Genomic DNA, 25099 nt, shown 5'->3' with positions numbered 1-25099 from the left:
AAATTTTATATATTTAATTTATGGATCATGTTTAAATATATTAAAGTGTTTTAATTTTTTGTGTTATTTTTCACAGTCCAAATCAACCAAATGCAAGGACTCACGAAAGAAAGTCTCGACAGACCACCATTGGGGTCGAACAAGTAATTATAGTTGTTCCACAATCATGTAAGTAATTTGATCTATAATTTTAATTTATTTAAGTTTAAAATACATACTTACTTTATAATATATATTTTATTATAGTTTTAAAAATTTGGCAAAAGTCCTACGGTGTTTGATACGTATTAAAAAGCATATATGGGTATTGATGCACTGAGGGAAACCGGGCCAAGTATAAGTGAGGAAGGAGATACAGAAGAACCATATAATGGGATAGCAACTCCTGAACAACTTCGCATTTCGGTAAGTGTAATGCAATTTTATTCTTCAATTGGTTGTATGTTAATTATTTATGTTTATTGTTGTCGCATGTTTATCATATGTAAATTATTTGATATGTTAAATTAGTACGTAGTTGAGATAGGTGGATATGAATATTTGTTTTAAATAATGTTAAGTTGTTGTATACATGGATGGTTTTTTTGGGTATGTTCATTTATTAGTTGTTATGCTGTCGAAATTTTCGCTAAACAAGTGTGCTTAATCATTTCCAGGCTGATTTGGAACGAGTCTACGGTGAGACAATTCATGATGGGAGTGACGAAAGCACGGCCAACTCAACTGCGATAGAAAAAGTGCTCGGAAAAAGCAAAGGGCTTGGAATTAAGATTGCAACCACCACAAGGAGTTCAAAGTCGAGATTTTCTTCAATTCCGCCGGAAGTGCAGATGGAAATGAAGTCAATGAAAGAGAGAATGCAACTTAAAGATGAAAAAATGGAAAGATTGGAAGCGGAATTGAAAGAAACCCGAGAAATTGTGAACACCTTGGTCGGCCGTTTTGGACTACAAGCCTCGACATCGACTCCTTCCAATGATGGTGGAGTATAAAAAGGGATGAACTTTGTTTGATTTTTGAATTAAAGTTTGAAACACTATATTATATGCTTTTAAGTTTTTATGTACTTTTTAATTTATGTTTTGTGCTACCTTGATATTTAATCCGTATTATTGGTTTTAATATTTTTGATATAAGTGTTTTTTTTTACAACTGCTGAATACAGGTTGAATTTTTCAATTGAAAATATAGATGAACCAGAATTTATATATAAAAAAAAAACTTTGCAACTAAAATACACAATAGTCGCAAACAGATGCAGTAGTATCTAGTGACGAATCACATAAATAAATCGTCGCAAATAAGTCATGGAATTGCGACGAAAACTGTTATTAGTCGCAAACATTTTCGCAAAAGTAGCGACGAAATCATCAAAAAATGTCGCTTAATGTGGCGACGAAAAGATAAATCGTCGCAAACCGTTGCGACTTATTAGTTGTTCGTCGCAACTGTTAAGCAACGAAAGTATAGGATCAGTCGCGAACATTAAAATAAACATTTTTTTCGGAAAATACGAATTTGGCGATGATTTATGTGATTCGTCGCAAAACCTGGCGTCGCAAATGATTTTTCGTCGCAGACCTTGTGACGGGGCGTTTGTCGACGTTTTTTGTCGGATTTGGCGAAGAAAAACTTTCGTCGCAAAGCTCGAAAAATCGTCGCTAAGCTCGAAAAATCGTCGCTAAATATACATTTTCGTCGCCACATTTCGTCGCTAGTCGGTCATTTTGGCCTAGTGGGTGAGAGCGAGTTTCTCCATGTTAGTATAATGATGCTCTGATCCTTGAAGAGCTCGGCTTATATAATATATCGGTTGTTGACCTTTCTCACTGTTACGAACGAGCACCACGTTAATGGTCTCAGTGGAGATAGCCAAATAAATGAGGAGGGTATCTCTTGGCTGAGGCTTCATTAGTAGAGGAGGAGAAGTAAGATATGCTTTCAATTCCATAAAATCCCTTCGGCAATATTCTTTCCATTCAAACTTTTTTCCACCCCTTAGCACTTTGAAGAATGGAAGATCTTTATCAGCTGGCCGGGATATGAACCGGTTTAAGGATGCCAAACAACCATTAAGTTGTTGGACCTTCTTGATTGACGTGGGAGGAGACATGAAGGTGATAGCTTCAATCTTTGTAGGGTTCTTCAATCCCTCGCTGTGAAATCATGTAACCTAACAATTTACCGCCTCGAACCCCAAATGAACATTTTTCAGGATTGAGCTTCATCTTGTATTTGCGTAAAATGGAGAAGCATTGATTTACATCTGATAGGTGATCTGAAAGATTCTATTGACTAGCATGTTATCGATATATACCTCCACGTTCTTGCCAATTTGGTCTGTGAACATCATGTTCACCAGACGTTGGTATGTAGCTTCTGCGTTTTTTAGACCGAATGGCATAACTCGGTAGCTGTACATGCCTTGGTATATGATGAAGCTCGATCTTTCTTGATCCTTTGGAGCGAGTAGTAATTGGTTGTATCCTTGATATGCATCAAGGAAGCTGAGGAGCTCACATCCAGATGTTGAATCGATGAGTTGATCGATTCTTGGTAAAGGAAATGTATCTTTGATACGAGCTTTGTTGAGATCAGTGAAGTCCACACCCCATCTCCATTTGCCTCCTGTTTTCGGAACAAGTACCACGTTGGATAACCATTCAGGGTACTGAACTGGACGGATGTGCCCTGCATCCAAAATTTTCGCAACTTCGACTTCGATGTGTTGGTTGTGTTCGGGACCAAAGGTCCGTTTTTCGTTGTTTGACTGGCTTTAAACGTCTATCCACGTTGAGTCAATGTAGGGCCGCGGAAGGGGGTATCCCCCTCAAGTCTTCAGCCATCCAAGCAAAGACATCGTCATTAAGTCAGAGGAAGTTAATCAGTTGATCCTGAATAAATTGGTCTAAGTTTGACCCAATGCATAAGAGCTTAGAGCTATCGCCGAGTAGCTCTATCATTTTCAATTCTTCGACAACCACTAACTTGGCGCTATCGTCTGGCATGCTGATCAAGATCTCCTTATCTCCTTCGGAGATCGCGTTGACCCATTTTCGTTTGTCATTGTTTGGGGTGTCGTCTCCCCTTCTTGATGACTTTGGCTTTTAAGATGGCTCACGTAGAGCCCTTGCATAGCACTCACGAGCGAGACGTTTATCTACAAGTACTTCTCCCATCCCATATGAAGTGGGAAATTTCAGCTTTTGGTGGTAAGATGAAGGCACCGACTTGAATGTATGAATCGTCGGTCTCCCTAAGATGATGTTATGGGGAGATGGTTTGTCGACGATGAGGAATTTTACCATCTTTGTAATTCGACAAGGGTTGTCCCCCAATGAGATGGGCAATTCCACTGCGCCCTTGGATAAAACACCTTCTCCCGTGAATCCTTTTAGTGGTGTAGTGACGGGGTAAATTGGCGTTATCTATGCCCAACTGCTTAAATGTATGGAGATACATGTTATCGGCTGAGCTCCCACCGTCAACTAATATCTTCTTAACCAAAAAGTTGGCCACAGAAGCTGTGATTACAGAGCGTCGACATGATTTTCATCTGGGCCTTCAAGGTCAGAGGAGTTGAAGACGATGCTGGTATCAGGTTACTGTACCTGATAGATGGATTTGGAAAAAGATGCGTGATTCTGACTCACACATGCTGATCGAGCAAGGGCGCGCCTCGCGTTTTGTGAATCGCCCCCTGCTGGTCCTCCAGAAATGAAGGCAATGACCTCTCGAGTGGGTTGATTATCATCGTCATCTCGATCGCGTCGAGGAGGTTCCTCATTTCGACGCTGTTGTTGATCTCGATTGTTATACCGACGTGGGTGATCCTCCAGTCTTTTAATTTGAAACTTGTCGATATACTCGCTCAAGTGTCCTTGTTGATTAACCTTTCGATTGCCAACTTGAGTTGTTCACACTCTTCAATAGTGTGTCCTTTGTCTTTTATGGAAATGACAATAGCGATATGACCTTTGTGTTTTCACATTGGGGTTCATAGGACGTGGAGGCTTTTCCAAACCCTTATGTTCTATAATATGGAGGATTTCAATAAGGCAGGAATGGAGTGGAGTGTAACGAGAATGGGAAGAAGAGGGTTGACCCTGTGATGGTGGCGGTGGACGTCGGTCATCTCGACGTCGATGGTCGGGGCGATTGTCTTCTCTCTTTCTCTTAGGAGGAGCAAGGGTGGAGGCTTCCTCTATGCGCACCTATTTCTTAGCGCGATTTAACAGTTCTTCCAAGCTGGTTGGAGGTATTCATGCGATAGATTCCTTAAATGTACCTATTTTTAATTTTTGCTGTATAATTCCTGAGAGCATCTCTTCTATCACACTGGAACTTCATGAATGGCTTCAACAAATCGTTTGATGTAGCTGTGGAGGGACTCATTGTCTCTTTGTATAACACTAAATACATGTGCTGGAGTCTTAGCATATTGCTTGTTGATGGCGAATTGGTTGGCGAAATGTTCGGATAATCGAGAGAAGGTTCCGATTGATCTAGTGGGTAATGAGTTAAACTAGTTCATGGCCCTTTTTGAGAGCGTCGAGCGAAACATCTTGCACATTGCCGCATCTGTCGGGCCATATACATCTGCCATAGCATGCAACTTCTCAATGTGCTCTTGTGGATCAGTTGTTCCGTCAAATTGAGGCAAGCCCGAGACTTTTACTACTTCAGGTAATACCACATTGAGTATGTCAGGAGTAAAGGGACTGTGCCTCATTGGAACTAGTATTCCTCCAACGAGAGGGTTCGAGGAAGGGGATTCGGGTGAGATACCCTACTGTTAATTTGTTCTTCTCCATCCTCCGGTGGAGGAGCTCGCTGATGAGAGGCATTGCCTCTTCAAGGTGGGCGTCAACGCTGGTGGTCAGTTCGAGCCTGCATTAGAGACCTAGGGTCTGAAGTAGATGCCGACGACCCGACTGGGTAGATTTCGTTATCCTGTGGTGGTGGTGGTGGTGGTTGTGCCCCGGGTGAAGCTGCAGGAGGAACGTTAGCTTGTGGTGGTACCCCGGGTGGAGCTACAAGAGGAACGTTAGCTCGTGATCGTATCCCGGGTGGAGCTACAGGAGGAGCATTAGCTCCCATTGCAGCGATGTACTGTGCTACTGCTTTAGTGGCAGCACGAGAATAACATTAACCCTACGATGGCAATAAATAATCTTGTGGCCTCATTAAAACCTTGTGGGCCTACACAAGAATAACATTACCCCTACAATGGCAATAAATAATCAGTAGGAAAAAATCTACAATGGCAATAAATGGCTAGATAAATAATTCGTCAAAAAGAAGGTACTAGAAAGCAATAAATAAAACTTAGAAAACTCCGCCTTCCTTACACTTATCTCTGTTGACTTAAATGTTGCAATCCCAACCGACCCAAGAAAAGCAATATTTGAGCATGGGCAAATCCAGTGATGAGAAATATTCATTATCCATAGCAGTGTTTGTTACCACCTTGGCCAAAGAGTCCGCAACTTAATTTTGTTCCCGATATATGCAGCGATATTCCACGTTTTGATGAACCAAACCAAGGATACGACGAACATTATATATTTGATGCAAAATAGTAGAAGATTTACCGGTAATCTAACCGCATCCGTGCACTAACTCTCTATCTCCACCTGAAGTAATCCCACTTGTAGAGCCATAAAAGTACATTCCTCGATCGCCTAGAGTTCCGCTTGAATAGTATCACCACTCCCACCATATTTGGAGGTCCCGATTATGATGTCCCCGTTCTTGTTTTTTATTACAACCCCTATAGCCATTACTTGATTCTTCAGAGAACCATCTACATTGATTTTGTAACAACCATTCATTGGTTTTGGCCAAGTCACCCATTTCCCCCGTCTAATAGCCACTGAAGTTAGTTGAATGCAAAGCTTTTCCAGAATATGCATGTCCCAGAAACTAGGGTCCCGTTTAGGGTCGTGAGCTAAATTGTGCAACTACACTTGACGTAGAGTAGATCTAATTAATAATACGCTTACTATTCATAGGTTGTATCTCGAAATAGATTTTGCACCTACTCTTCCATAATTCATAGCAAACAATGCACACAATTTGGAGAGTGCAGTAGCCACTTGAGATCTACAGCTTAACCCTACCATCCACTGTTGAAGCAGATTGAGAATTGATGAGTATTGATGCTTGTTTCCTAGAATAAACGCAAAAATATCTCCACATTGTAGTAGCAACATCTGAATAGAGAAAGAGGTGAGTTACTGTTTCTTTTCCTGGAAAATCTAACATTGCCATTTTTTTTAATATCTTCTAGAAAATGTAACATTGGAAAATGTAACATTGACCTTATGCATTTAATATCTTCATTTTTTTCATCTAATAATATATTTTATTTTATTTTTACCGACTTGGTTATCTTTATTTTTTACTTTTTGTTTTTCACTCTAGCATTTTTTATGTTATTATAAGTATTTTTTTTATCATTTTATTGAAAATTACGAAAAAATAATTTTTCGTTTTTGTCAAATAATACAGCATATTTTAAAAATACTATGGTGTACTATGGTATATTATGATATGCTATGCTATGGTATACTATGCTATACTACGGATACTATGGCGTACTATTCCGAACTCTATCATTCAACAACCCCCAGCCACCGCCAAACCCTAACTTCCAACATATCCCAGCCACCGCTAAATCACATAGCAGCCAACAAATTTCAGTCGCCGCCAAACCCTATCTGCAAAAACCTAGTCTTCCACCGTACCAACCCTAGCCGTCGACCAAATTAAATCCTAGCCATCGACCAAATTAAACCCTAGCCACCATAGCCGTCGACCAAATTAAACCCTAGCCGCCATAGCCGTCGACCAAATTAAAACCTAGCCACCGACCAAATTACACCCTAGCAGTCATAGTCGTCAACCAAATTAAGACCTAGTCGCCCACCAGATTAAACCTTAGCCGCCATAGCCTCCGAGCAAATTAAAACCTCTACAGCCTCCACCATCCGTCATAGATCTGACCACCACCACCATAGCCGTCGTCGCCTCTTACCTCCATAACCATCCTCTTATTGTTGCTTTCTCCACCGCCATAGTAGCGCCATAGCCATCGCCCCCTCAACAATTGAGTGGAGAGAGAGAGAGAGAGAGAGAGAGAGAGAGAGAGAGAGAGAGAGAGAGAGAGAGAGAGAGAGAGAGGAGAGAGAGAGAGAGAGAGAGAGAGAGAGAGAGAGAGAGAGAGAGGAGGGAGCGGGAGAGAGGGAGGAGAGAGGGGAGGGGAGGGAGAGGGAGGAGAGAGGGAGAGGGAGAGGGAGAGGGAGAGGGAGAGGAGAGGGAGAGGGAGAGGGAGAGAGAGAGAGAGAGAGAGAGAGAGAGAGAGAGAGAGAGAGAGAGAGAGAGAGAGAGAGAGAGAGAGAGAGAGAGAGAGAGAGAGAGAGAGAGAGAGAGAGAGAGAGAGAGAGAGAGAGAGAGAGAGAGAGAGAGAGAGAGAGAGAGAGGGAGGGAGAGAGAGAGCGGGAGAGAGAGAGAGAGCGAGCAGGAGAGACAGCGAGCGGGAGAGAGAGAGAGAGAGAGAGAGAGAGAGGGAGGGAGGGAGGGAGGGAGGGAGGGAGGGAGGGAGGGAGAGAGAGAGAGAGAGAGAGAGAGAGAGAGAGAGAGAGAGAGAGAGGGGGGAGGGGGGAGGGGGAGGGGGGGGGGGAGGGGGAGGGGAGAGAGAGGGGGAGGGGGAGAGAGAGGGAGAGGGAGAGAGGGAGGGAGGGAGGGAGGGAGAGAGAGAGAGAGAGAGGGAGGGAGGGAGGGAGGGGGAGGGAGGGAGGGGGAGGGAGAGAGGGGGGAGGGAGAGAGAGAGAGAGAGAGAGAGAGAGAGAGAGAGAGAGAGAGAGAGAGAGAGAGAGAGAGAGAGAGAGAGAGAGAGAGAGAAGAAACAAAGAGAGAGAGAGAGAGAGAGAGAGAGAGAGAGAGAGAGAGAGAGAGAGAGAGAGAGAGAGAGAGAGAGAGAGAGAGAAGAAACAAGAAAAATAGATCTGAGAGAAACGCGACTTTAGAATTTATGGATTTAGGTTAAGGGCAAATTTGAGGATTAAAAAAAATTAAAGGATGTGGGTCATATTTATTTTTGTAAAATGATTTAGTTCAGAAAAAAAATATAGGGTTGTATCCTATATCTAACTATGTTTCCAACTAAGGAACTCTAGCATATTAACCCTAAATAAAATTTGTAGGATTTATTGCATGACTTAACACTTGTCATCTTATGATCATTTTCTTAATCCACACTCAAGAGATGAAAAGACACTATTCTAATTTCTTCTTACAACACATAACCCCATTACTTGTCTTCCTCTCCCCCATTCCACCGAAACAACACCACCACATCCATTCTTCATCTTCTTCCACCTCACTCCCAAGGAATTGGAGTAGCCTAGAACACCATTCACAAAAAAAAAAAATATATACATCTCACTTGGAAATCCCCTCCATCTCTTTCACCGTCAAAGTAGCTTGGCTAGAGCTTGGCATCAACATTGAATCCCTCTCCTTCGATTTTCCTTCCTTTTTACTTCGGTTATTTAGGTAAGAAATCTCGATTCCTTGCATCAATTAAAGGGTGTCAATATTATTAAAACAAAAAAAAGACTTTTCAAAATTTCTTAAAAGACTTGGAAGAAATTCGAAAAAATTAGGGCTTTTTTGGGGAAAATGGAAAAGTTATGTTGATTATCAATTTCTTGTTCTTGCATGCATTATTTATGTTTTTAGTGGGTAGATACAAGTATTATTGTCAAAGAACTTAAAAATATTCATATTTTTAAAGGGTGTTGCAAGAAAAATGGATTTATGAACTCCTAGTGGTCTTGCATGTATAGATCTAAAGATTTTTTGGCCAAATCAGTAATTTTCAAGAAGTCAGTCCTAAATATGTTTTCGACTCTGTTTTTCAGCATTTACTGAACAAAAATTTATGATTTTTAAAGTGTGTTGCAAGAAAAATGAATTTTTGAACTTCTAGTGGTCTTGCATGTATAGATCTAGAAATTTGGGGTAAAATATGTCATTTTCAAAATTTCATCCTCAAGTAACTTTTTAACCTTGTTTTCTGCATATATCAAAATAAAAATTTCAGATTGTTAGAAGTTTTACGTGAAAAATCGGATTTTGGAACTTTTAGTATGGTTGCATGTGTAAATCTTGAAACTTTGGGGTCAAATTTGTAATTTCCAAAACTCAGTCACTTCTAAATTTGGGAATCTGTTTTCCAGTAAGTGTTAAATGAGAAGAAAGTTTTTGTTTATAAAGGACTCAAAGTTAATTAAGGTTATACTAGAGTTTTGGATTTCTAGAAGAAAAAGGGATTTTTCTAGTTTTTAATTTCAAAACAAATTCGAAACTTTATAATTTTAAAATAAATTCATAAACTAAAACTTTGGTCAGTTAGGAACTCTAGGATTTAATTTGGGAATTGTTTGAATTAGTTTACTATTATTTCTAATTTTTGACATCATGCATGTCATTTATGATGTTTTGTGCTTTAATCTCCTAGTCTTATCGGGCGATAAATCAAACAAGTTTATCGGAATATTCATTTATATAGCGGAAGCAAAATGATCTCTTTGTATTTTATAAAACTTTAGAGTGGGACTAAAACGCAGTTATAAGAATTTCTTTTTTAAGATGTTTTGAAACCTTTATGATTTCTGAAAATTTTCTTGGGGGTACTTTAGTCGATTAAAAATGTTTCGTTTGGAAATAACTTTTGAAAGGAGGATTCTTTTCGAGTGCTACACTATCGGACTTTTTATTTTTTGTTCGAAAAGAAATTAGATTTTTGAAAGATATGTTTGGTGAATGTTTCGAAAACTACTAGTAAGACGTAAAAATAACCAATTTACTAAACGGACTATTTTATAATAAAAGTCAAGTACGATCCATACCGATTTTCAAGTTCGTTCGATAAGCAAAAGACACAAAAAAGGGAAATACATATTTTAAATATTACATCACTAAAATAGCATAATATCTTAGCATCGTTCATAGGCCCTCGTACTACTTCCAAAAATCCCTGGCAAGACCTCGATCGATTCTGGTGGAGGGTTACTAATATTACTACCTACAATTAAAAAGGCATCTATATGAGCTATAAAGCTCAGTAAGAAATTCGATAAAATATCGAGTCTTGAAAATACGTTATATAATAGATATAATATTATATAATCATTCTTACTCATATTCCGAACATCATAAGACGATCGGATAATCCGAGTAATCACGAAAGAACACTTATTTCCACGTAAACACTTACTTATGCAAAATGACTAAGATGCCCTTTTTATGAAAATCGTGTAAAAAAAATTTCAACGGATCCATGAAAGATTAATTTATGTGCCGAACAATAAACTATAAAGCGTTTCGAGCCCGTTCTATTGTGGAATCAAACCACGCATTCCATCCTAGTTGGATACCGACCCACCCTATCCTGTTTATTCACTAAGCATTCCATTAATCTTTCAATTTTCAAAATAATGACATGCAATTTTTTCAAAAATTATGCTTTTGTCACACTAATTATACAATTCACACATAACACCACAAATATCAATCAAGTACCATATAATCACACAATTACCATAACTCATCACATACGTATGCAATAATTCACGCATATGTATACACACACAACACACATATGCACACACACACATCCAGCCAAACACATTTAATATGTCACCATTTAATACTTAAATATGCTTGCAAAGCATGTACCCCTTTTTATCCATTACTTAATGAATTTATTACCACTTCTAGGCAATAAATCCATTTCGATTAATTTCCAGTAGTAATTAACACATCTTCTGCAGAAATTTAAGGTACACAACCCTAAGTTTCAACATTCACAATCAATCATTTCAAGAAGGGGTTTGCTACATTTCATCCCTTAAGTTTGCACCGATTTCACATTTGGTATCCCATGTTAAAAAAAAAACACATTTGGTCCCTTATGTTTCCGAAAATCAACACTTTTAGCCCCTTTCGTCAATTTTCCGTTAAAACTAACGGAATCAAGCATGTGCCCATCACTACCTTAACTAATGGACTAACGGTAAATTTACGGAAAGGACAAAAAGAATTAAATTATTGGAACATGAGGGACCAAATGTATTTTTTGTGAATAGGGGAACAAAACATGACATCGGTGCAAACTTGAGGGATGAAAACTGTAGTTTCCCCATTTTTAATAAGAACCTACACTCTAATCTATCATAGGCCTTAGACATATCCAACTTCATCATTAATTACTGCCAAAAGTCTTCCTATCAATATCATTCACCAATTTCTAAGCCAAAACTATTGTTTCATGGATGTTTCTACCTTGAATAAATCGACTTTGTTCTTCATCAATGAGTTTAGGAAGAACCTTTGCAAGTGTGGAGACTATAACCTTAGAAATGACTTTACTAGAAAAGTTCCCAACGCTAATAGGCCTATACTCCCCCAACTCTTTTGGCTGATCAACCTTTGGAATTAACACTAGAGATGTAGCAAAAATCCCTCTGTTGAATTGATTTCCCATAAAGAAACCCTTAACCACCTCCATAAAATCATCACTAATAATACCCCAACAGTGTTTATAAAAGTGTCCTGCAAATCCATTAATTCTAGGAGAACTATGAGGAGATAAATCCTCAATGGCTTGATATACTTCTAAAATAGTAGGAATTTGGCTCAGCATTGCATTATCCTCATCTTGCAAAGAGTAAGGGTACTCTTGAAAAAACTTCTCATCTATATGGTAAGCAGAAGCAATAAACAATGTGGAAAGTGTTGAACCTGCTAGTTGACCAAGAGCCTCATTGTTAGTAATCCACTTACCATCAGTATCTTGTATTTTTAACAAATTCCTTTTCTTTCTATCTCTCATCAAAGCATGGAAAAATTTAGTAATTATGTCCCCTTATGTAAGCCATTTAGATTTTATTTTCTGGAAAAGCAATTCAGCTTCCCAGTTGAGAGCCTGGTCTAAGTCTCTCCCATGCTCCTTCAATTGATCCTCAATCTCATCAAACCACTCATCTTGAAGTTTCTTTTCCAAAGAATCGATTTGGATTGTTAAAAGTTGAATCATTTCATGAACATTATCAAAAGTAGTCCAATTCTAGGATTTAAGGGTATTCCTCACATTTTCAGCTTTTCAACAAATATATATATATATATGTTGGATTACCATACACTGGTTGCTGCTATGCTTCTTCCACCGCATAACTGAATTGAGGATGATGAATCCACATTCTCGCTTTAGTTTTAGGGATAATTGCTAGCTGTAATAATAATGGGCATGATCAGATGTTGTTCTAGTAAGATAAGAAACTTTAAAATCAGGGAGATCCAGCTGAGCTTCACCATTCATCATAAATCAATCTAGTCTTTTCTAAATTCTTCGCCTACCTTGTTGATTATTACTCCACGTAAACATGTTGCCCTCAAACCACATATCAGATAATTGTGCAGAAAGAATGCAATTATGGAAATCTTGAATTGCATTTCTATTAGGTTCATTGCCCTTTTTTTCTGAATAATGAAGAATGGTATTAAAATCTCCTTCCATAATCCAAGGAAGATCTCTTCCACTAATGTCTTGAATGTGCTCCCATAGCTCTTCCCTCTCTTGTTGCAACTAGCATATACATATGTAAACTAGATCACCTTATCTGTATGGAAAGATACTTTAATTGTAATAGATTGATAAGTGATATGTAAAGGTTGAACTTTAATCATGTTGCCAGAAAAACCAAATATAGTTATTAATACTGCCCCCATGCATATAACCAGCATCCCCAATTTCCTAGCATATTCATCAATCTTATTGTTGTTCTGTTTAGGTTACAAAATTCCAATAAAAAATGGATTGTGTTTTTCATCATAACTTTCAAGTACTCAACAGATTTTGCCTTCCCAATGCCCCTAATATTCCATACAATCACAGACATATTAAATAATTGCTAAAGCAAGGTCAGTCTCCGTAGTAGATCTAGTAATTCTCTCTTCTGTAAGAGGAGGTTGTTTATTTTGCTTCTTCTTTCTTCCTGTATGAATAGATGCCTCCTCATTGTCAGAAGTAGGAGCAGATTTAGTGAAAGGAACTCCATATCTTGATCTGGATTTAGTTCATGTGCCATCAGACAAACTTCCTATTCTAGTTGTATATTCTCCTCGGTCTCCAGAGTATTCTGCTCATCACTCTCCTCTTCTTCTAGGGTTTGGAGAGTTTGAAAATTATTTGGAATATGAACATATGACAAGTACATTTCTCCAGGCTGTAAATTGAATGTTTTAGATTCAGTAGGGGTACTTCCATGAAGAGTATGTGCCTCAACACTATTCTTTGCTTCTCAACCTGTAGAGTTATTGAGTGTGTGTTCCTCAAAAGTAAGATCTTGAGCATCCTTAGCTCGTGTCTCTGGTATGTGAGCTACTTCATTCTTGTCTAGGGTTTGCCCTCTTTTAAGTATTTGATATTTTGGAGTGTGTACGTGCTCAAGTTTTTTTTTTTTTGACCTTTCCTGCAAACACCTTTTACATGATACAACAGACCAAAATTTGTACAAAATGCATGATGGCCTCCGTGCTCCACCTTTTGCAAAAATCCACGTTCTTTTGACTCTTCAATCCAAATTTTGTGTTGTAAAGGTTGATCGACATCAATTTCCACACACAATCTTGCTTGCATCGTATCTTGTAGATTAACTGATCTGTCATCAGCCCTTTAAAACTTCAACGAATTTCCAATTCTTTGCAGATATGTTGGGTGAAACAAAATCAGAGAAAGTTGTGGTAATTTCAGCCATAATGGAACCAGCGTACTATTTTTTCGAAACTAAAATCTTTGTGTCATTTAAACAGACGGAACATGGACATATTTATGATATAAGAATCATGACTTTGAGCCAATATTGTATCCTCGTAATTTGCTGGGATAATGAGCACATGTCCATGATCCACAAGAGTAACGACTGGTTCCATCGATAATTTCCATCTCAAGTTTATATGTAGCTTTATACCGTGGAGTCTAGGTCGTCTAGAAGAAAACTTCATAACCAATGCGTTGTCAAATTGGCAAGCAGATTGGTCTATTTCAACAGATGTGAAAAGACAAGACGGAACTTCTTCTACAGTAGAAGGAGTTCTAGCCGGCATAGATATATTTTATTAAATTGAAACCATGCAGGAGTGGTTTGAGAAACACTAGTTCGAGCAATAACTTGAGCAAAAGTTTTCTTGGGAGAGGCTGGCTGAGAGAGGATTGTATGCCCTAGTTTTTCCAGTGGCACATCCCCCGGAGTGGCGGCCATAGTGGCCCAGAGATTGGTGCTCTACAGTCCTACTTATGTTCAAATAACGTTGACAATTTTAGGACTGTAGAGTACTAATCTTGCGAAAATAGAAAATAGGGAGACCCCTTCATATTTTTCTCATTTGATATAATAAGGATTGATTCACACCCCTTTGTTTCATTAGTGAGATCTTCTCTAGTTTGGTTAAATAAACATTTACAAAGTTATAAAAGCTATACCTATATTAATCACATAAAACTATATTATTTCTTATTTTCAATAAATTACTTACTTTCTTCATCCCTAGATAACTAACGTACACATTTAATTGGTGATCTCTATTTTCATGTTACAATGGAAGAGATTCATACTGAGTCAAATGAGCCCCTATGTGTTGGGTAGAGACACTAAAAATTAATAAGTGAAATTAAGTATGAAAATGAATTTGCATCTATAAAATTAATGTGAGACATATATATAACCTTTCAGTAACTTATGCGAGTTTTGATTATGTCTAATACTTGGCCTAGAGGATCTTAAATCCGACATCTCAAATAACTTAAGCTGATAAGAATCACAAAAGTATTTTATTTAATTTACTTCATAGTGAAGAAAATTATTTTGTGGTTATTGAAGTATCTAAATGTGAGGAGAAATTAAGTTATAATAAACCGAAGTTCATACATCATTATTGAAAATATAAACTTGAGTTGATAAATTATTTGGTGGTCGAAATAAATTATTATTTCATAGTTAATTAACTGAATAATTTTTGGAATCAAAATTTAGCTGATTATTATTTGTCACGATTATATTTTCTCTTTTGGTCCCTGTTGTAGCCCAATTGCATTATCTAATTAATTAAAAAATTAATTTGCACCAAGAAGATAAGGTGAAAGAAAATTGGAAAGTTATTTGGATGATTTAGGTCCAATTTTCACCCACTACAAGTAGAGAAGGAGAAGGAATTTTTTCATTGACTTATTTCTCACTTCAACTCCTAGATTATTCTAAATAAGATGAAGGAGAGTTGTAAATTGTAAAAAAAAATTTGAATAATTTATTAGTGCAAAAATCGACCCTTAGTAGGATAAGAAGAATATTTTTTTCCTTGACTTCTATCACACCCCGAGAGATAAGATAAAGGAGAGTTGAACAAAATTTGAATTCTATGAGAGCTCAAGTTCTCGTCTCCTATAGGGTGTATGAGAATGATTTGTTTCTTCAATTCGAACTGGTGTGGATTGCACAATTAGTGTTCTTCGTTGACAAGCAAAAGACTTTATCAAGCCGGTATCCAGGTTCAATTCTGAATCCCAACGTAAGTTCAATTACTTAATCTATGATTCGAATTCCGCATCTTAGAACTTGTGCATGTATAAAATTTTAAACGGCAAATCAAAACTAAATCTCGATTTGTTTTAATCACCGGCTCATGGAACTCATATCCCAACACAAAACTCATTACTACTCAAGGGTTAATAATAATCTCATATATCACCGATTAGATGTGAATTCCTTTCGATATATAATTAACACAAATCATTAATGCCACCACCCAATGCACCACTTGACTCACTTATGTTAAAATCTCTCACATTGTGATATCAAAGCAGAGTACACTAATCAAATGTGTTAATATCTTGGAATGAAGAGACTAAGTAAATTGTCGATAACAAGAACTCATATAGTTTCATTTTGTCAAGGATGAAACAATTATTCAATTTGCCTTCAACACATGCCGAATGTGCTAGCACAATAAATCAAAACAATAACTACAAACGTTATTTTCTATTTACTTCAGCAAATGCCGAATGCGCTAGTACAATAAGTCAAAACAATAACTAAAAAAATTATTTTATATTTATTGTAATCAACATATATCACTTAAATATTGTGCGACAGTAATTCACGATGGTTAATCCAATTCCATATAGATTGAGAACGGTTAACTTTATATTCGAAATGATCTTTTGTGGGCTATGTGAAATCAACACACCATTTCAAATACTATTAATATATTAGACTCATGCAATTAATTAAATATTAAATTAAATGCATTGAGTGCTCTAATGCAGATTCTCATAAAATGAATAACCTATTTTACTAAATCAATAATATAATTAAGTAAAAATGAAACTTTTAGTTTACTATCCCGATAAAAAAATGTCAATCTACTGGTGGAACACAAGCATAACGCATATTGAGCATTAGAAAAGTTGTACCTTGATCCAGAAGCAGCTAAAGAAAAGCACATGGTGCAATTGAACGAACTAGTGGAATTTCGTCTTTTAAACTATGAACAACTAGATTTATAAGGAAAATACAAACCAATAGCATGATGACAAGTTTATAAACCGATAAATACAAAAAGTGCTATAAATACTTGTCTAGAATTAGAGGCTGAATTTTTTTTCAAGACAAATTGAAGTCGCGTTGGTTCGGGCCTTTCATACTCATTGAAGTATTCCCTCATGAAGCGGCGGAATGTTTTTATAGAAATTAGAACAAAAGTTTTAATGTGAATAGGAAATGACTGAAGCATTTCTTTGGAGGTGATGTTGTGTAAGATGCTACTCCCGTCACATTGAAATAATCGATCTTATCATTAAGCACGACAGAAGACGTTAACTCAAGCGCTTCTTGGGAGGCAACTCAAGTTTTGTATCTTTTGTTTCTCTTTTGTCTCGGCGCTCCCTGAATTAAGACTAGCTAAAAGACAATAGTTCCATTTCGTTCGAGCGCCTCCAATAGAGGCTGGCTAAAAGGAAGAACCACTTTCGCTCGAGCTCTGGCGCTCGAGCGCCCCGAATAGAAATTAACCAAATCGAAGAATTGCATTCCACTCCAGTGGAACCATTTCCAGCTACACAATGCCAAACAAGCGTTAAGAGCCGAGTAGCCAATGGTGCTTCACTGAGTTGATCTTAATGAAAATCTATATCTATATTTATTCTATTCTATTTCTATTATTTTTTTTTTTACTTATAAAAGTATGAATACATAGGAGTTTCTTCCTTTTTTTGTACGTACAAAAATGCCCCAAAAAATAACTTCTACATATAATATTTCAAGGGCAATTATGTACTTTGTTAATATGCTTTAACAAATGAATAGTTGGGATTCAATGAAACTGAATTTTAAGGAACAAAAGTAACGGCAATCCACTACAACCTTTAGAATTCGCACAATACATGTATTTGGAATTGCAGATGTTACTTAATGTTAATGGCGTCACTGAATCTCTTCATTCAGCCAAAATAAAGAAAAAAAATGCATTCCACTCTCTGTTGGTTGTGATTTTACATGAAGTATGAGGACATTAATCCTCCCCATGTACAAAACTTTTGTTATTAAGGAAGATGTAGTGAAGGTGGAAGCTGATAAAAACCCTTTCTTTTTCTCCCCCTTTTTCCCTCAAATAAACACTAAAAAATTGAACTATACAATCATACAACCAAAAGATTTTTTTGGGTAAAAACCTTTCTCATTTATTTTTGCTTTCTCTTTTCCATTTTATTTTTTCTTCAGTTATTGTACTCTTGGTTCAATTTGCCTGAAGGGACGACTGGTTTCTTCTTAGGATTGTAGAAGATTCACTAGGACTACTCATGAATATTATGAGGTGATCTTATTGTTGGCCGAAAACCTACACGCAAGTGCACGTATCGTACAAGTAGTAAAGTGGACAATTAAGTCTGGATATCGAACCCACAGGGAATATTTAATTACTTAATCCTAGACGCTAAATTCTAGCAATTATTTCAAGCCCACCCAACACAGTCGACTTTAGAGAGAATTAACTAAATTAAAAAGGCAAGCAAAAACAAGAAAGCAATTTAAAACGAAGATTTAATAAAAGTAAACAAGCCTAGGATTTTATTCTTCCCCCTATGTGATTATTATTCTCCCAATTCCTTCAATTATGCAAGTAATTAACCCGGATTATTACCTGAGATGCTAAATTAATCATAACCCGCTTCCGCGTGTATTGCGATTCTAATACTCTAGATTCAATTACTGTATTCCTACACAATTAATTCTAGAACACATCATTAAACACAAATCTCAATAATGGCTACCTAAGAGATTAACTATATTCCTATGTTAATACCACAAAAGCTCTTTGTTGAGTGTACATTTTACACTCAATGTATACTTTCTTACGAGGATTTTGTATACTTTTATTGATTTAATGATGCTTAATGAGTGGTTTATTTGTATTTTAGGTACAACTTGACGATTTGGAAGTTCCAATGACAAAACGAGCCAAAAAAGGTCAAAAACGGGCAAAAACAGAAGAAAAAAAAAATGCTAAAAATTGGCTGAAAAATGCCCGCGCGGTCGTGCCAAATTTAGCCTATTTTTGGCACGGCCGTGCCAACTGCAGAAATTGGGCAGAAGGTTTCGGCGATTCTCATGCGGCCGTGTGAGATTTTGACTGATTTTCGCGCGGTCGCGCCAACACACGCTGGAGACAATTTTGGACTTTTAATCTCACAAGGAAACCTAAAATCATCTACCAAGTTGGGACATCTATTTAAGGGCAAACCAAGCACGAATTAAACACTGGGGGGCACAAGCTTGGAGCGAGAGGAGCGAAGAACGAAGATCAACGAAGACTCAAGCATAGTTTTTCTTATTTATTTTATTTATTCTATTTTGTTTATTATAAGAATTACGAGTAGCTAAGCTTTTAATCTAGGATTTTGTCGGAACCCTGTGTGGGGATGGTGAACCGTTTTCTTGAGATTATGCAATTATGATTTTATGATAATTTCTTATACTTTGTTATGATTGTTAGTGCATGAACTTGATCAATTTATGTGCTTTATCTGTGATTATTGGGATTGACTCGACAAAGCTATTTTGATAATTAGACGGTAAGTATAAGAACCTTCGAGTAGTTTTCATCGGATGAGTGTGTCAATTGCATGTGGTGTCGTAGACATACAAATATCACCTTAGGTAGCCATTTACGAGACTTGTTAGTTAATGCTTTATTCATAATTTGTTTGCATAGACATATAGTGAACCGTTTATGATAATAGACTCATAATACACGCGACAGCGGGTTATGAGTAAATTAGTGTCTCGGGTTAATAATCATGAATCATATATTTCATAATTGAGGGGTTTTGGGTGAGCAATTCTTGCATAGGAGGAAGATGAAATCCTAGGTCCGTTTTATATTGATATTTTCTCGTGTTTATTTGCTTTCATAATTAGTTTAATTATTTTGTTGATTAAATTTGACAACTTTGCGTAGGCTGGATAAAAATCATAATTGTTAGAATTTGGTACTTAGGATTAGATAATTTGAGTATTCCCTGTGGGATCGACATCCGACTCTCACGAGTCCATTTTTACTACTTGTTTGCGATACGTGCACTTGTGTGTTAGGTATATAGCACCCAACAAGTTTTTGGCGCCGTTGCCGGGGAATACGGCTAAATTATCTATTTATTCTAATATCAAATTTGAGCAATTTTTCTTACTTCAACCATTTAATTTTTTTTTTTTTTATTTATTTTTGTTTTTGTTTCATGTCTGGTTACAATGTCTGGGCACCTCAAACGGGATATGAATGGCTTCCATCTGACGAATAACTCCAAAACACCTATGATATGCCTCCGTGTTGTACAGCATGTGGTGAAAATCATTATTACGATCAATTTTGGGGATCACCAACAGCGACGAATTTCGACGAAATTACCAACGGAGGTTATTGAAACACTTACACCAACAACACATACGAGCAAAGCTTTCAAGACCAAGATCTGAACGAGTTTCAACATTGAGAGCCACAATTTGATGATTTTCAAAATTATTATCCAATGCAGCAGCAGCAGACCACTGATGAACAAGTTAATTTGGTATCCCTCATTGCCGAATTCATGAAGTCCACTCAAGCATCATTTCGAAACATGGAGATGCAACTGGAAGAGATGATGCTCAAATTAAAATCTGAATCTCTTGAAAATATTTCAGACGAAATCGGCAATGGCTATATCAAAGAAAATTCGGGTGAAGCATGCGGTGAGAAAAATCTTCTATGTCCGGAAAATAGTGTCGGTGTGAGAGGAATAGAAATTACGAAGACACTTGAGCATGATGAATCTGAGAAGGCAATCGAGCTAAACCACGAAGATGCCTCAGAACAAGAGAAGAAGGAGATGGATGTAATGATTGAAGATATTCTAGTTGTGGACTCTGTCGTTGATCTAAATGTGGATTTGAAGGCATCAATAGTGGTTCATGAGAAGACTAATATTTTTGAGGTGGAGGTTATACGCAGACTGGAGATTTTTGTATACCGATTTGAGGGAGCGAGTGATGAAGATCCCATCTTGGCTTCGTACCGATTGATTACAACTAAAAAAGACTACAAGCTAAGGTGGACCATGACATATTGCAGTGCTATCCATGCCTTGGTTGCAATTGAAGTGATAGAGCTCATGGATGGATGCGCAATCTACAAGGCTTTAGATTGGACATAACAATTTCAAGAAGCAAAGTCTGGCTGAAGACTTAAAATTTAGCGCTTCTCGGGAGGCAACCCGAGCGTAACTGTTTTTCATATTTTTCTTTAATTTTATGTTTTATTTTTATTTTCATAGGCATGCATTCTAATTAATTTATTTGATTTCTTATTTTTAAGGTCAGAATTGCGATCGGGACGGTCATCCGAGAGACATAGAGGGCATCTTCGCAAGAGGAAAATCATATTTCTTTCCACAAATTCTCACACCCCGAAGACAACGATTCCGACTAAATCAGGTGTTTTCTATCCTTAAACTTTGTGCTAATTTCGTTGAGGGCAACGAAAATTTTAAGTTTGGGGGTGAAAAAGCATGTTTTTTTGTGCTTATTTGTTTTAGTTTGCATGCATTAGATTTTATTTATTTTTATTGCTCTAATCGTTTATTTTCGGAATAAAAAAAATTAAAAAAAAAAAATAATAATTGCTTGAGTCGAATGCATCGATGAGTTATAATGATGAGAGATGATCAATGTTTAATGATGAAATTGCTTGCTTTATCTTGATTGTGGTTGAATTTTGGTGAGCTTTTGATTCAAAGTGTCGTAGGAAGGAGTCATTGTTAGGAATCACGAATTATGCCTTGCTTTGGTTGAAAGTTTTGTGTTTTAAAACGTGGAATTAATTTATGCTATATCATATGCTATTCTGTTTTTGAACTTGCCTTAGGAATTTACAGAGTGAAATATTAAATTGTTGAGCAATTTTGGGAAGTGATTTGGGCCATCTTTGAACCGTTTGAGCCTTTCAAGCCTACCTTTAAATTGTTATCATTCGAACCTTGATTGAGCCTTAGAGAAACGGTGTTCTTTCTTTTAGCCGAAATAAAGTGGGTAGATTAGATGGTGGTTTCTTGATAATTTTTCCCTTGGATATTGGTCGGAAAAAAAAAAAAAAAATTGTTATGTTTTTCTTCTTCATAAAAAAAAAGAAAAAAAAAAAAAAGAAGAAGAAGAAGAAGAAGAAAGATAGAAGGGGAAGAAAGGACTTGATAAAGATTTTAAAGTAAAAACTCGAACCATCATGTTAAGAGCAAAAGTGGAGACTTTTGAACTCTTAACAAATTGAGTTAGGTTATAAGTCCTTCGAGGTGACGCAATAATTCCAAAAGCTAAATTCTAGCGAAAACACCTCTAGTCAAGAACGAGAGTTAAAAATTCCGTCAAGTGCAACTCTTAGTGACTAATTGTGAGATGAAAGGAGAAGAGTAGCCACTTTTACCCATATTTTCTACCTTGTACCAAAAGCCCAACATTTGAAAGCCAAAAAGTCCCAATGATCCCAATAGCTCAATTATTTGATACTAGCCGAGTAGAGAAATTTGGTAAGTCTTTGGAGTTGAATATTATTATGTAAGTATAAATTTTCTCCACTTTTAATTTGCAAATATGGGATACTTGAAGCGATAGCATGGTTTGTGGTTTTTGGCAAGGGTAACTGAATACGTATCTTTGAATTACGAGCTTGTAAATTTTTGAGAATTGTCATGACAATTGCAAGTTCTGAAAACATGAAATTGACCATTAATCTATGTATGAGAGGCATTTGTTAAAAGTGTCCCTTTGATAGTTGCTAGTTTTTGCTTGAGGACAAGCAAAAGTTCAAGTTTGGGGGTGTGTACCACAGTTCTAATTATTAACCCGATCTTCCGATTCATGCGATTAACAATAACATAAAATCACATAAGGTGATCAAATTCATGCACTTAATAAAACAAGTAGGAGAAATAATCCGGAATTAAAACTTGCATAAAATCATAGAAAAGGATTCATAAATCCCACATAGGGTTCCAAATAAAATCCTAGAAACTAAAGACTTAGTTACTCGTGATTCTTATGATAAAGAAAATAAGAGAAATAAATTAAATAAGAAAAACTATGCTTGAGTCTTCGTTGATCTTCGTTCCTCGCATATTGTGGTGTAAACTTTTCGTGCTTATGGTGTAGAAACTTGTTGTTTTTATAGGCTTTTCTTGATAAGGAAGTAGTGGAAACCTAATAGGAATCAATTTCCGCCACTTTCCCCTATCAGAACTTGTTCTTCGATTTTCTCCATGTTGGACTCCGAATTTAGGAATGTTGCGTAAATAAGAATTGTAGCCCTTGAAATTATCTTTCCAATGCCGCAAAAATCAGATGATTTGGAGTTAGTATGAGAGAGATATGCTCGAAATGGTGGACACTGCCAAAGCTGTGGCGAGATTCCTTCTTGCAATTTGATTTATTGCCTTATTTGCAACTTTTTCCTTTCTTTTTGATCTTTTTTTTTTCCTTCATGGACATCTAATTCTCATTTTCAGCTATAAAACACAAAATCAATCAATTAAAGCACAAATATAATTAAATCTAAACAAAATATCCACGTAAAGTAAACGTATTGAGCGTAAAATCTACACTCAACACACCCCCAAACTTGAACTTTTGCTTGTCCTCGAGCAAAATCTAATCGTAAACAAATTACTCAACTACCGCATCTCATCACATAGATTAATGACCAGCTTCACGTTTTCAGAACGTGTAATTATAATGAAAATTCTTAGGCATTCGCAAGCTCAAAATTCAAAAGCACTTAGTCACTTACCATAGCCAAAAACCACAAATCATGCAATTGCTTCAAGCATCCAATATTTGTAAATTAAAGATAGAAAAAATTTATGCTTACATGCATATGGTTGACTCCAAATACTCACCAAATTATTTTACTCTACTAATATCAAACATTAAGCTATTGGGATCATTGGGGCTTTGTGGCTTCCAATTGTTAGGCTCTTTGGTTCGAGGTAGGAAATATGGGTATATGTGGCTATTATTCTTGAATTGAGGTGATTACGCCAAAATTTGAAAGATAGGCGTTTGAAACAATGAATTCACCTCTAAGGACTTTAATAAACTCGATTCCCAAAAGTTCAAAAGTCTCCACTTTTGCTTTTGAGGCAATGGATCGAGCTTTCAAAAATAATTTCAACAACTAGTCCTTTCTTCTCCCTTCTAGTCTCTTCTTCTTCTTCTTCTTTTTTTTTTTTCTTTTCTTTTATAAATATATATAGAAGCCTATATACTTCTTCGTCTTTTTTTTTTTTAAGAAGAAGAGAGATCTTATAAAAAACATTTCGACCGAACTCCAAGGGGTAATTTTTCAAGAATCTCCACTTTTCTACCTTATACACATGGCTAAAAGAAAGAACACCTTTTCTCCGAGGCTCAAATCAAGGTTCTAAGTAATTTCGATAAAAAAAGTCGGCTTGAAAGGCTCAAACGGTTCAAAGAAGGCCCAAATCATATCCCAAATCACTCACTACTCAATACTTCGTATCATAAATTTCCTAAGTTGAGTTCTAAAACCGAACATAGCATGATCTAGCACAAATTAATTCCAAATTTAAAATACAAAACATTCAACCAAAACAATGCACAAAGTGTGATTCCTAGCAATAATTCGCTTCTAAGTTCCCTTGAATCAAAAGATAAACAAACATATAATCCTTATCACACAAAACAAGCTATTTCATCATTAAACATTGATCATCTCTCGTCATCATAACTCATCGATGCATTCGACTCAAGCAATTTTTTTTTAAAGAAAACAATAAAATAAACGCAAACGACTAAAAAGAAAAAGAAAAATCCTAAATCATGCAATCTAAAACATATAAAGCATATAAAAAGTGTTTTTCCACCCCCAAACTTAAAATTTACATTGTCCTCAATGTAATTAAAACAAAGTTAAAGGATAGAATACACCTTGATTAGTTGAAACGTCCTCCACGTGTTGCACCCCTCCATATCTTCCTCTTTGAAGCAAACACCTTTTTTTTTTCTTTTTCTTTTTTTATTTTTTTTTGGAAAAAAAAAAGATTTTTTTTTTCAGGGCTGTTCCGAACGGCCGTCCCAATTTTTGCAATGTTTTTGGGACGACCGTCTCACAAACAGTAGATTCACAACTCGTCGTATCTTCTCCGGACGGCCGTCTGGGGTTTTGGCTTGATTTTCGGACGGCCGTCTGGGCTTTTTTTGTCCGTTTTTCGACCTAAAAATTCAAATATGATTAAATTATTAGATTGCACGCTTATATATATTCTAAGAAAATTAAAAACAACTAAAAATACGAAAAAATATGAGAGAAAAAAAAAACGATAAATGCTCGGGTTGCCTCCCGAGAAGCGCTAAATTTTAAGTCTTCAGCCGGACTTTGCTTCTTGAAATTGTTATGTCCAATCCAAAGCCTTGAAGATTGTGCATCCATCCAT

At 36.6% G+C, this 25099-nt stretch overlaps 1 protein-coding gene across 1 annotated transcript; it reads left to right on the top strand.

Moving 5' to 3' along the window:
• The first annotated feature begins 228 nt into the window (after nucleotides 1-228).
• On the top strand, nucleotides 229-1152 carry LOC148768041 (uncharacterized). Its single transcript, XM_088822838.1, has 2 exons — nucleotides 229-405; nucleotides 657-1152. Exons 1-2 carry the CDS (start codon nucleotides 301-303, stop codon nucleotides 990-992), a joined length of 441 nt encoding a protein of 146 aa, XP_088678964.1. The 5' UTR covers nucleotides 229-300; the 3' UTR covers nucleotides 993-1152.
• Nucleotides 1153-25099: the final 23947 nt, after the last annotated feature.

This window comes from Erythranthe guttata, chromosome 9, assembly GCF_056151865.1.
Source record: "Erythranthe guttata isolate IM_541 chromosome 9, IM_541, whole genome shotgun sequence".
Lineage (NCBI taxonomy): Eukaryota > Viridiplantae > Streptophyta > Magnoliopsida > Lamiales > Phrymaceae > Erythranthe > Erythranthe guttata.
This window is presented reverse-complemented; position numbering and strand designations above follow the sequence as displayed.